At 39.4% G+C, this 11,814-nt stretch overlaps 2 protein-coding genes across 8 annotated transcripts in view; one reads left to right on the top strand and one right to left on the bottom strand.

The window, feature by feature from the left end:
- The first annotated feature begins 33 nt into the window (after positions 1-33).
- Positions 34-9,101, top strand: SYT15 (synaptotagmin 15). 2 transcript variants are annotated; one of them, XM_017746361.1, is made up of 7 exons: positions 34-3,183; positions 3,850-3,992; positions 4,522-4,817; positions 5,634-5,804; positions 6,277-6,397; positions 7,443-7,626; positions 8,716-9,101. In XM_017746361.1, exons 2-7 carry the CDS (start codon positions 3,950-3,952, stop codon positions 8,789-8,791), a joined length of 891 nt encoding a protein of 296 aa, XP_017601850.1. In that variant the 5' UTR covers positions 34-3,183; positions 3,850-3,949; the 3' UTR covers positions 8,792-9,101. The 2 variants fall into 2 exon arrangements, with proteins under 2 accessions (XP_017601850.1, XP_017601849.1); XM_017746360.1 differs by having other exon boundaries at positions 256-3,183; positions 7,443-7,622.
- A 2,123-nt stretch (positions 9,102-11,224) lies between these two features.
- The window catches only part of FAM35A (family with sequence similarity 35 member A), a 29,825-nt gene continuing 29,235 nt past the window's right edge, over positions 11,225-11,814 (bottom strand). For 5 of the 6 annotated variants that reach the window (XM_017746353.1, XM_017746355.1, XM_008642792.2 and 2 more), the window contains one exon: positions 11,225-11,676. In XM_017746353.1, coding sequence (XP_017601842.1) covers positions 11,504-11,676 — 173 coding nt within the window. In that variant the 3' untranslated portion in view covers positions 11,225-11,503. The remainder of the gene's footprint in view (positions 11,677-11,814) is intronic. The other variant, XM_017746358.1, reaches the window with a different exon arrangement.

Genomic DNA, 11,814 nt, shown 5'->3' with positions numbered 1-11,814 from the left:
CTCCGGAGCCGGCGGGGGAAGAGGCGGCCGGGAACTGCAGGGCTGGCAGGCAGCGCCCGGAGCGCCTGGCAGAGGAGAGCTCGGCTCTGGAGACAGGCTCCAGATGAGGAGTCTAGCCGCCTCCCTCCCCCCGATTATTTAGTTTACACTGTACATGTGCTTAGACTGTGGCTTTGTATAGGGATTAAAACTCTTGGGGGAGAACGGGCTGCTCGTAACTCCAAAAGGCTTACTGCAAAATTTAAGTAAAGCTTATTTAAAGCATATTAATCAGACAGTAAGCAAAAAGGGATGTAATCCCAGAGGAGACAGAGGATGCCTGTCAACACCTCTTCTGTGCTAGGATAAACCTGGTACCTATCAACAGGAGACAGTCCCCCGGCTCAGGTGGGGGGGGATGAAGTGATCCAACTTCATCTCCTGCTGCCGTGATCCTGTACCACGGCAGGATACAATACATCAATTCCTCATGACGACAGGTAGTTATTTATAAAGATACATATTTTCTCCCTGCACACAATGGATTCAACTTACCTCAGTGGTCTATTTTGTGACTAGTGCTGCATCGTGCCCTAAGCCACTGGTTCTGTTCCTGATCTAATCAGATAAGATGGTCTAAAGGCGAGCCAAATTCTCCTTACTGTCATTAAATTACAGGTAACTTTACTGAAATGAGTAAAACTTTACCTCATATCTACAACGATGTAAAGTTATAAAAACCCCAGAATTTGAGTCAATGGCTATGGGGTGTGTCATAAACACTTAACATCATTCTGCAGTGAACAAATTCAGTACATACAAGCTCATTAACAAAGAGACTGGAAACTCATTCTCTTACTCCAAAATCAAATCACTCCTCATCTTACTGTCCTTAACGATAAATGGTGACAAACTGGCTATAGGGGAATACAGGACTGCCGGTGAGAGCATCAAAGACTTGTGAATGAAGAGGACAAGTTAAACAAAGACCTGTTGAGCTTGCTCGAAATAACCTTTCAGATACTTATGTCAGACAGTAAAACTACCAGCTGTATAGACGTTTGTGCTTTTTATAGTGCACCTACATGAAGGAAACCATTAGTTTCTACTATGGGCATTAAACTAAAGCATTTTTTATGCATCTGGCCTTCTGAGATGCAATAAAATGTCAGTCTGACTGAAGATGTATTTGAGCATGGCCTACAAAACTAAAAGGAACAAACACAAAAAATTCCCATGCTCATATGCATTTCCTCATACCGTGCATTCTAATCAAGGAAAACCAATTTACCCACATGGCACAATCAGACTTGTCTCTGTATTGATACTAACCCATACCAAATAGGTGCTTGTTTCCTGTTCCTCGGAATAAGGATTGTACTAATAGTCTGGCTAAATGCTGGGACCTACCAGTTGCAAGGACAGCAGAGTGCTGTTGCTGTGGTACAGCCGTGAGCAGGGTGGCTGCTCCGTGCTAGTGCCGGGCAACAGGAGTGATTATGTGACTCAGGGAAGCAGCCAGCCAATTCCTGCAGAGGGCTAGGGCAACACACCTGGAGGCGAGCCGCAAAACCAGCTTGGCTCTGCTGACTCTACCAAAAGCAGGAAAATGAGTCAGGATCAGATTAAGGCCTTTGAGGCACTATGGCCAGGTTAATTTTACAGCACAAGGTAATTACTTAAGTGTTCTGTAGCTGAAGGACATTTCATGGCACTGTAATAGTGCAACACTGAAAAAGATCGGCAATACATGTATTTGCAACTCACCTCCCACACTCTTTATAGCTCTAATCAATAAATTAAATCACATGAAATTAGTTTTGAATTATTCAAAACTATCACTAGTGTTGACTGATTATTTTGTGCTTGTATTGTCTTTATTTACTTGTACCGTTGCATAGAGATGGCTAACTGCAAGGTACCTACTAAGCACAGACAGATAAAAAGAAAAAGGAATAAAGCATAATCACAGTTAACTCTATCTAAAAGCAGAGAAGAGGAAAAAAGTCAATACCAGTTGTGAGAAAATCCCAGGTCACTTAGCTACTTCAGTTTCAGGAGACCTTGAGAACAGTCAGCACCCAGTACTCAGCTGATCCTGAGCTGCCTCCCATGGCTACAGAGTGGAAGATAATTCTGGAGTTTAGGCTCATTTTCAGACAGAGGATATTCTGGTTGTCACAACTCAATGCACCAGTACTAGCTTAGTGGTAGGACAAGGCAGGCTGGGTATAAGGTACAGAGCAAAATAATCTTTGCAGCCTTGCACTCCAGCATTCTCAGCAAACATGTGAAAGCAATGAACTGAGCCCCTTATCAATTGTCTACCCTTGGTCTAATGAGAAATTCTCACAACAGAATTTCTCATATTCATATTAAACACATTTATTAAGTTTTATTTGGGTTTTGGCTTGTTCACAGTAATTGTACAAGATTTGGTTGTACGTTAAGTACTCATGATCCAGGAAACTGTTTAATGGATACTTTGACTTCACAGATCAGGAAACACATGCATCCTCAGAAAGAAAACAACCCATAGCTTTACTTTGTTCCTTGTGCCAGGGTCTAGATTCAATTCAACATAGATGAATAGTTGGAAGAGCAAACCAAACCAAAATAATGGTACCTTTCATATTAGGTGCTCCTGGGTTCTCTTTTTCTTCTGTTATGCAAGCTCTAGCACTTATGCCATGCTACAGTAAATGCTAATGCAAAAAAAAGAGCCTGAACAATTCTTTGGAGTTTGGGGTTTTTTCATGTCTGTAGTCTCTTACACTGCAATAACTGCCAGCGCATCTGAACACTGTGATCTGTTACTGCCATTGTCACACGTCCTTAGGTGTTGCACCATGCTATAACAAAACAAAGATGTGCACATGAGCTGAATGCTTCTTTTAAAAACCATTTTGGAATGCATTTGTTAGCTTTAATATTCCTGTCTACACCCAATGCATACTTAACTTTGATCTTCCTATGATGTTTTATGTGCTTTTATGTTTGAACAGAACAAGCAGTTGCTGTGGCTGGAGGTGTAATAGGAGGGATCCTTTTATTTGTTCTCCTTGGAATAACTGCATATCTGCTCTGGAAAAAATTTTGCCGCCTCTTTTCTTACAAAAAGCTCATCAATCCTGTCAAAACAACAAATGCAGATGCCATTTTTCAGGGTCAGGCAAATTCTGAAATTCAACCAAAAAGCACAAGGTACTTATTTTCATTTTGTTTTTAAAGCATACACTATGTAACTTATTTCAACTTGTCAAATCCCAGATGAGGGGGTGATCTAAATATATGCATGTACAGAAATAAAGATCCCTACATTATATGAAAACATTAGTCATGTTCTGTTTTGTTCCTTTAGGAAACTGAGAATCTAACTAGGAAAGTGATGATTAATTCCGATTTATTTAAAAGAGAGAATATATTCAAGTGTGATTGGTGCATGGATAGCTTTACCTGTTATTTAGACAAACCCAGACTATGTTCCAGAGTAATTTCTAGTCTAATAACAAAAACAATAGGACTTCAGGAAGGAGACTCTTAGAGAATTAGTCATTGCAGGGGGTCTGGGCTCTAAAACAAGCAGCTGCAGTTAATCCCTCATTTCCTCTGAAGGATAAATTCTAAAGGGAAGGAAAGGGGGAAAGAGAAGAATCTGTCAGAAGAATTAAGATCTAATGTACCTCACTGGATTTTTATGCATTAAACAAATAAAATCAATTGCAAAACAATGGATATTTAACATTTTTACCTTTGCATGTCTGTAGAATTTTTACATTGTGACATAAGAACAGTAAACTTACTACTGTTACCAAGTTTGGTTTCCACATTTAAACCAGAAGAGTCAATAGGTGCTGTTGTCTTGAGCAGATCCAGAAGTGTTCCATTTATCATTCCACCAACACTGCATGGGCGAGATTGGATTCACCTGAAAAATGAAGAACAGGTTCAGGAAGACAGTGACCCCTACATGACCCCTCAGCCTGGGGCACGGTCATCATTTCATTCTTTGGGTATGGCATTGCAAAAATGGGACTATCTTTAAGGGTATTCCTTTAAAGGGTGGCTTTATTATTATGAACATATTTCTTGGGGGCACACCAGACATAGCATTCCACAGCACAAGCCCTAAATGCTCTCTGCATTTTTGTTTTTTATATATAAGAATTGGACGAGAATATAGTCATTTTGGTCCCAGTGCTGTACCTTGGCAGACAAAGCAATCTCTACTCCCATGTTTTGTAAAGGCCAGGAAGTGTCTGCTGACCCCAGAAACAGCAGAATCACCAGTTGCAGACTGCAACAACAAATAGCTAGAACTAACAAGGTACAATCACAGAAATGAGAGAAAGAAAAGTGGTGCAGCCTACAATTACTCCCCCAAAGTTGAGGGAAAAAGAAATAAAACATGAAATTCTTACAAAAAATTGATTGTTAATAAAGAGATTAATCTGATTTGCCCTAATACAGGAGTGGTTATAAAAATGCCAGCAATGCTTCTTGAGACTAATCTGAGGGTGCTTGTTTTGTCTTTTCTTGAAGCTGGAGCTTATGTTGTAGGGACCATTAACCCAGACCTGTACAAATTTCCTGAAGACAAAAGTGAAACAGATTTTCCTGATGGCAACATTGGCCGCCTCTGGTTCTCCATAGAATACGAGCAAGAGTCAGAAAGGCTCCTCGTCTCCTTGATCAAAGTCAGGAAGCTGCAGCCTCCTGCTGATTCCTGTAGTCCATTTGTGAAAATCTACCTGCTACCTGATGAAAGAAGCTACCTGCAGTCCAAAACAAAACGTAAAACTCTTAACCCGCAGTTTGATGAAAACTTTGTTTTCCAGGTACTTTCCCTTTTGATGAGGCAGATTTTTGTTTGCAAATATTAACTTGTCAAACTACAGTACCTGTTTGTAGAAAATTAGTGTTCACAATGCTTTTACCAAGATAGAAGTTGTTTCCATCAGAGACAGGATTTTTTCTGGGGCTTCTGGAGATCCAGGGCTACAGAAATGTATGGCTCCAGAACTGATCTTACTCTGGTTTGAACCAAAGTTAAGGATTCCAAAACTTGCCCTGGGAATAATGAAAGCTCCAGTTTGAACTACAGCTGAACAGTTCTGCCCAGCAGTTCTTGAAGTCCGGATGGAGCCAATACTGATCTAATGCTTTCACAGCTTTCAGTATCTTTGCTGTGCAAGCAGGCTAGACAGCAGAACTTGGGAGGTATGTCTGGGCTGCTATTTGTATAGTACTGTAAAGCTTGGCTTCCCATGCTAAGAGGCTTTTAGCACACATCACAAGACAAAAGCTTTAAAACAAAAAAAAAGGTTGTATTTCAGACAACTGAAAAAATGTTTACAGATTCTAAACGTTTGTGTCTGAAAGTGAACACATCACATAGCACTAGATCCATGTGAGCTGAAAAACCACCAATGAACTTCACAGCTTTCAAATGAACTCATAGTATTTTAGCTTGGATCTTGACTTCTGCATAGCTAAAACTTAAGGCAAATTTAAAAAGTAGACTTCAAATAATTAAAGGAAATCTCCACCTACACTTAAAACACTTTGAAAAATATTTCCTTTGAAGTCATGCTAGAGCAGAAAAGTGTCAGATGTTTTAAAATTATTATTATATTCTTCCTTTTCCTGTACAGGTTTCCAGTAAAATGTTGCTACAAAGGACACTTAAGTTTTTGGTTTATCATGTTGATAAACAGAAGAAGCATCATCTCCTAGGCCAAGTTATATTCCCACTAAAAAATGAAGCATTAACTGAGGACAACAAACTAGTCATATGGAGAGATCTGGAGAAAGAAAACTTGGAGGTATGTGACACCAGGCTGCTTGGCACTGTGGAACTTCTGTCATCTTTACAAGCATTGGAAGGATATAGCTGAAGTACAAGTATGTTCTACCAAGTACTTAAAATGCAAAAGTACTTTATAAACATTTGGAACCAAAATTCCCATCTTACCAACCTGCAGATCCATAGCTGTTGTAAAGGGATTACCCAGCTGCTTGGAAAAAGTCACATGAATTAGGAGGTAGTTACGTAAGAAGTTTTGTTATTTGCTTCTCTTTTGAATTACTAAGAGCAGAAAAAGGCTGAAGAGGCAAGGTGCCTGATTAATCAGTTCCATCAAATGTTACAACAGCATAACTAAAGCCATTACAATTCACCCACATGCCTTAGTGTGACAGAAACCATTAATATGAAAAACGATTTTTCTCCCCATTTGTCCATGTGACAAGAGAGTTTCTCAGATATATCTGACATGTGGTGTTCTACTTCCAAAGCCTCCTTCAGAGTATGGTGATATCCAGTTCTCCCTGAGCTACAATGACTACCTGGGCCGTCTCACTGTGGTGGTTCTGAGGGCAAGGGGATTAAAGCTCCAGGAGGAAAGCCCTGCTGTTGGTAAGTGGGATTTCCTCCCTGCTATCAGCTCCACAATTCCTATTTGCTCCTTCCTCATCTGTCCACCCAGGCTTGTGCTGTGAGACTCTGACAGGAACATATTAACATCCTGGTGATTTGAGTGGAAACAAGCCATATTTTGCCCTGGGGCAATTAGATTTTGATAGCTTAGTTCTGCTATGTTTGGGGTTTGTTTCATAATAAATGGTTTGTCCTGTGGCAATCAGTGGCAACATTTATCTCCTGTTATAGTACAGTGAGTAACATCCTTTTGCTGCACACAGTCCAGAGAAGGCAGCATTTCAGGGGATATTGACATTAACAGTTGCCTCAAGTCCAATTCCCAGAGGTAACAGCTGCAGGACAACCACTTATGCTGAACAGCTGTCCTGGGAAAAACTGAGTTGGGAAAAAAAAAATCCTATTTTAGGACAGCCTGGCTATTGTTCAAAGGACCATGGCATGGAGTCACAATTTTCTCCCTTAGTGCAGAGGGCTTTTTCTGGTATATCATACTCATGTGTCCTTGGACTCAGAGTTTACCTCAAAATGCTGTTTAAAATCTAAACACTCAAAGCAAAAACAGATGGAAGAATCAACTTGTATTTCAGTCTGTAGTGATTTCTTGCAGGGCTTTGAAGCTAAACAATATAAATGCAAAATACACCTACCATTTAAAAAGAAAAGAGATTTAGTCCTCTATATACGCTCATCAACTATGAAGTCTTTTTGATGGAATAAATTAAGCCTTCAAAAAAGCCTCCATCAGATGAAGGGAAAGCACAGAAATGTAAGATCAAGGATGCAGGGTAAGAATAAGGCTGCTTATTTTAACAGCACTTAAATTGGAAAGCGCATTGCAAAACTGCACCCTCAGTACTTTGCGTACTCCCTGCTTCATGTTATGCTGGCATGTGTGTTCCATGGATCTCTCACAATCTGATTTTATACTTGATACTGACTCCTGAAAGGAAGAAATTCCTTAAGCTGTCTCCCAACTGCCTCTTAAAGAGGTCTTTTCTTCTTAAATTTCTTTTTCTCCAAGGTGTGTATGTCAAAGTCTCACTAATGAACCATAATAAATTCATCAAAAGCAAAAAGACAGCAGTTCTTCTGGGAACTCCCAATCCTGTGTACAATGAAACCTTCAGTTTCAAGGCAGATCAGACAGAGCTGGATACAGCAAGCCTGAGTCTATCTGTGCTCCAGAGTAACAAAGGAGAAAGTAAGTTACATAAATTATTACAGTCAAGGTGTCAAATCTCTTACATATCTGAGATATGTTTAAACCTGAGAGGAACTAATTCCTTTTCAGCAATAATCATAAAACATATAATAGTGCTGGGGTATTACAAAAGCTGTCTCTTTAAAAGCAGAACAACTTACTTGAGTTAAGCATATGTCTCTCTTTTAGAGGCTAAAGATAAATTTCATGGAAGACGTGAATAAAAATCCCTGTAGACTAATCAATGTCAGTATAAGGTGCTGTGCTTTTGTTTCATTCCAGTATCCTATTAAGACAAGCTTATATGAACACAACCTCCAAAATTTTGTGGCCACTCACTCTTTCTAAGCAAATTTAAAAGAGGAATAGGGATTTTAATTCTCTCAGCAGTTCAAGCAGTGACAAAGAAGAAAGAGAGATTAGCAAACATCCCCATTCCCTGGCAGAAAACCTCATGCTTGAGGCCTCTTACTAATTGTTAGAGAATCCATTAAGGAATTCTGCTTAGAGAAGCAAATCAGAATTCAATATTTACAGTGGTCAGAAGAAAAACATCTTCCCTGCAGTACAAATATGATCTCAGTAATTTTCCCCATTCATAGCTGAAAAGTCCAGACATGAAGAAACAATCTGCTCCTTGGCAGAGGGGGGTCAGTGGCAACCCACATTACAGCTCCCAGCTGTCTCAGTAACTGCGTTCATTTTTTCCCAAGTCACAGCATCATATGAATCCTACTGAGGTTGCTGATGCAACCCAAAATTAGGGCACACTTCCACAGTAAACCTGAGGTAAAGGGGCAGGGCACATACAGATATTTGTGCCTTGAACATATTTTTGTTTAACTGCAGGCAAAACGACAGGCCTGCATTGAGTAAATACCCACTTACTGCAGTACCTTTCAATGCTGAACCTTAGCAGGTAGAAGCTACAGAACCTGAAATCCAGAGTCATTTCCTTGATGAATATTTTGGTTTAAAAATAACTTTCAGAACAGACATTACTTGGAGAAATATAGGTTGATATTCTAATTTAGGCGAGGATTTCAGAGAAGCATCACAGGTGTTCATCACTAACTGCTTTCTTTTTTCCCAGAAACACTTCTGCTGGGACGAGTAGTAGTTGGGCCTTTCATGTACACCCGTGGCAAGGAACTGGAACACTGGAATGAGATGATCAGCAAGCCCAAGGAGCTGGTTAAACGATGGCATGCTCTCTGCCACAGCACATGAACAGCACTGAGAAACCACCAACCTTCACATGGAAAAGCTCTTACTATCTTTCTCACCTAAAGGGTACAAAAATATTTGCTAAGAGTTTGTACCCTAAGTAGAAAAGGATAAAATACATTATTTCCTAGACCAAACACAAATAAAAGATTTGGCCCCTGGTAGGCTGGAACTCTCTCTTTCCTCTATTCGAAATATATGTTCAATTAAATTAACACACAGCACAGTAAATAAAACAGCAAGCCAACCATGCTCTCATAGTATTGGTTATTTTGACTAGTAAATTCCGCTTCCTAGTCATGAGTTCTGGGCACAAATGATCACGTGTCATGTAGATAGAGCCCAAAATGACCAAAGAATTGCCAGTGATGACAGCAGGCCTATCTGTCCACTGCACCGCATCACCACAACGGCTTCATCAAAGCTGAGAGAAGCCCAGTGAGCATGCCAAAACAGACAAAGCCCAAAAGATACTGACTGACACATGTAGAACTTATTTAAAATAGCAGCATTATATTTAAAGCCTCTTTTGAACAGGAAGGGTGAAGGAACTGTTTACTGGCCACATACCTAGAAGCAGCTGTTCACATCCCTCAGCACGGTGTATTTCCTGCAGTAACTCAGTTCAGTGTTTTCAGCTGACCCCAACAACAGCACTTTGTGTTGACACTAAGGAACAAGCAGAGAAGTCATGGAGTCACAAGTGACTGGAGGCTATTCCAGTACTGGAGTACTGGAATACTCTGAGACAGTAAGAGGAGGTTCTGTCCTTATATATTTCTCTCTAACCACATCTCTGCTGGAGACAGAGCATTGATTACAAGAGCCTTGGGTATGACCTAGTATGACCATTCTTACACTGAAAATCCGATTAGCTTAAGCCCCCTGGGCATGTGTCTGCTTCAGTAGTAGAATCTTCTTCATTAAGTAAATTACTGCTCTATAAAATAGTTCAGAGCAGTTATTCTTAATCAAAACAAAATAGGACATTCTTCTCTTCTTCATTGTTCACTGGGGACCTGAGCTCTGTACCCTTCACACTGTACAGTCATAAACCAGACACACAGACTACTGCAGCAAAACATTTTGCACGACGTTTCAAGAGGACCATAACCTCTACAGCTGAAATCAAACCAACTTCCTTTCAAACAGGACACAGTATTAATTAACTCAATATCTTAAAAATATTAGGCTTCTCTGGGGAGATGAAACCACTTTCCATTTTTACAATATTGTTATTACCTAAAGGAAATGTTACGAATGATACCACAGGAATTGTGAGGTAACAGACTTCCCTGATCCACCATCTGATATGTTACATGGTGCCCTCAGTCTGTCTTGCTAATTGCACCACCGGATACAAGATGAACCTAAACTCATTACATTGAACTGAATTTTACAAAGTATTCAACCCTCATTATATCTTTGCTAAAGGAGTAATACCAGCACCCTAAACCCCAAAGAGCTGTATTCAAATTTCAGTACCACAAAACTACTGCAAACCAATGTGATAAGCAGAGTTATCATGTTTGCTCTGGGAAAAAAAACTACACAGTTATTATACAGTTTACATATTACTAGAATAAAATAATTTTACCAAATAAATTTTGTTCTTTATGACTTATATCATACAATAAAGATCTTAAAAGTAAGCTGTTAGAAGTGTTTCAGACAGTTGGTTTAGGAGGTTGTGCAGGAAGATGCACGTAATGAACAGTGTCTGTTAACAAATACCTCTGAAGTGGGAAGTCACCTGTCTGACTTATGTACAGTATGGTCCTCTTTTCTTCTTATACATTCAACTAGCAATACTTCCACCTTGTGTGTTCAATAATTTCAGCTAACTTGTGAAGAAACATATTCTAGTGCACTTACCAACGTATTTGTACTCATGGTCACCCAAGTGAAGCATATGACAAAGGCCCTTTTTGACTCTTCCTGAACAAGAGCTATTTCAAAGTGAGAAACATCATCAAATAAGGAGTTCTAATACAGTGGTTTTAACTATCATATAATGGAGCAAATGTTTTTACCTATCACCTTTTATATAACATCCATCTGATCTTGTGCTTGAGACTTGCCTTGAGCTGAAGGAGGAGGAATGATTACAAGACAGTTCTGTTTTACAGGAGAAAAGAACAGCAGCAAAATTGCTGAGGGTAAATGGCAAAAATTCTGCTGTTAAAAGAAGGAAAGCAACCACAACAGCAAAACAAAAAGACCAAGCTACAGATAGCATATGGGATAAATCAAACAAAAATCATGTAACTAAAGTATTACTGAATTCTGTCTGTCTTCCTCTAATCTGCCAGGTCTGAGGAAAATTAAGTCTCTCAATAGTAGTGAATTTTTCTGAGGAGAAAAAGGAAAACAGATACTGAAGAAATTGTTGGAGTTTATTAACATAATTATTAACATAAAAATACATGTATAAAAATATACTTTATGAAAATTCATCAGTATTACTCCAGCAGTATACACTACCAGCAGATATTCCATACCAGTCCTTTTGATGGTTTTGCTTTTTTGTAAGTTAAAACCAAAATCCTTTATTATCGTTTTTTTAAGAGATTTGCTTCCTTCAGCTAAGTCATTTTTCTTCTGCTTCCCATCTGTGTGTCCTTATGGTCTTTGTTACTCAGTTAGTGCAGAGCTCACAGATCAGGATGAAAATTTAGCAGATGGAAATCCTTTTGCAAAGGATAGCTGTTCTCATCTAGCACGAAGTGGCTTCTGATTTCCAGCAAATAGGATGCTTCTGTATCTGCCAGCAGTGAATGACACAGATCTGCTACTATTGTGCTGTAGGTTATATCTGAAGAGGGCACTGCAAAACACAGAACAATTCAATTTACACTTGATGTTCACAAGAGCACCTAACATTCAAGTTCTACCTCCACACAAGCTCCACTGAATTACTGGAAGTGTAGTTCAACATCTGAATAGAAAATTAGCTTTTATTTTT

Source organism: Corvus brachyrhynchos, unplaced genomic scaffold (genome assembly GCF_000691975.1).
Source record: "Corvus brachyrhynchos isolate BGI_N302 unplaced genomic scaffold, ASM69197v1 scaffold279, whole genome shotgun sequence".
NCBI classification, from domain to species: Eukaryota; Metazoa; Chordata; class Aves; order Passeriformes; family Corvidae; genus Corvus; species Corvus brachyrhynchos.
Note: the sequence above shows the minus strand (reverse complement) of the source record. Positions and strands in the feature narration are given on the sequence as shown.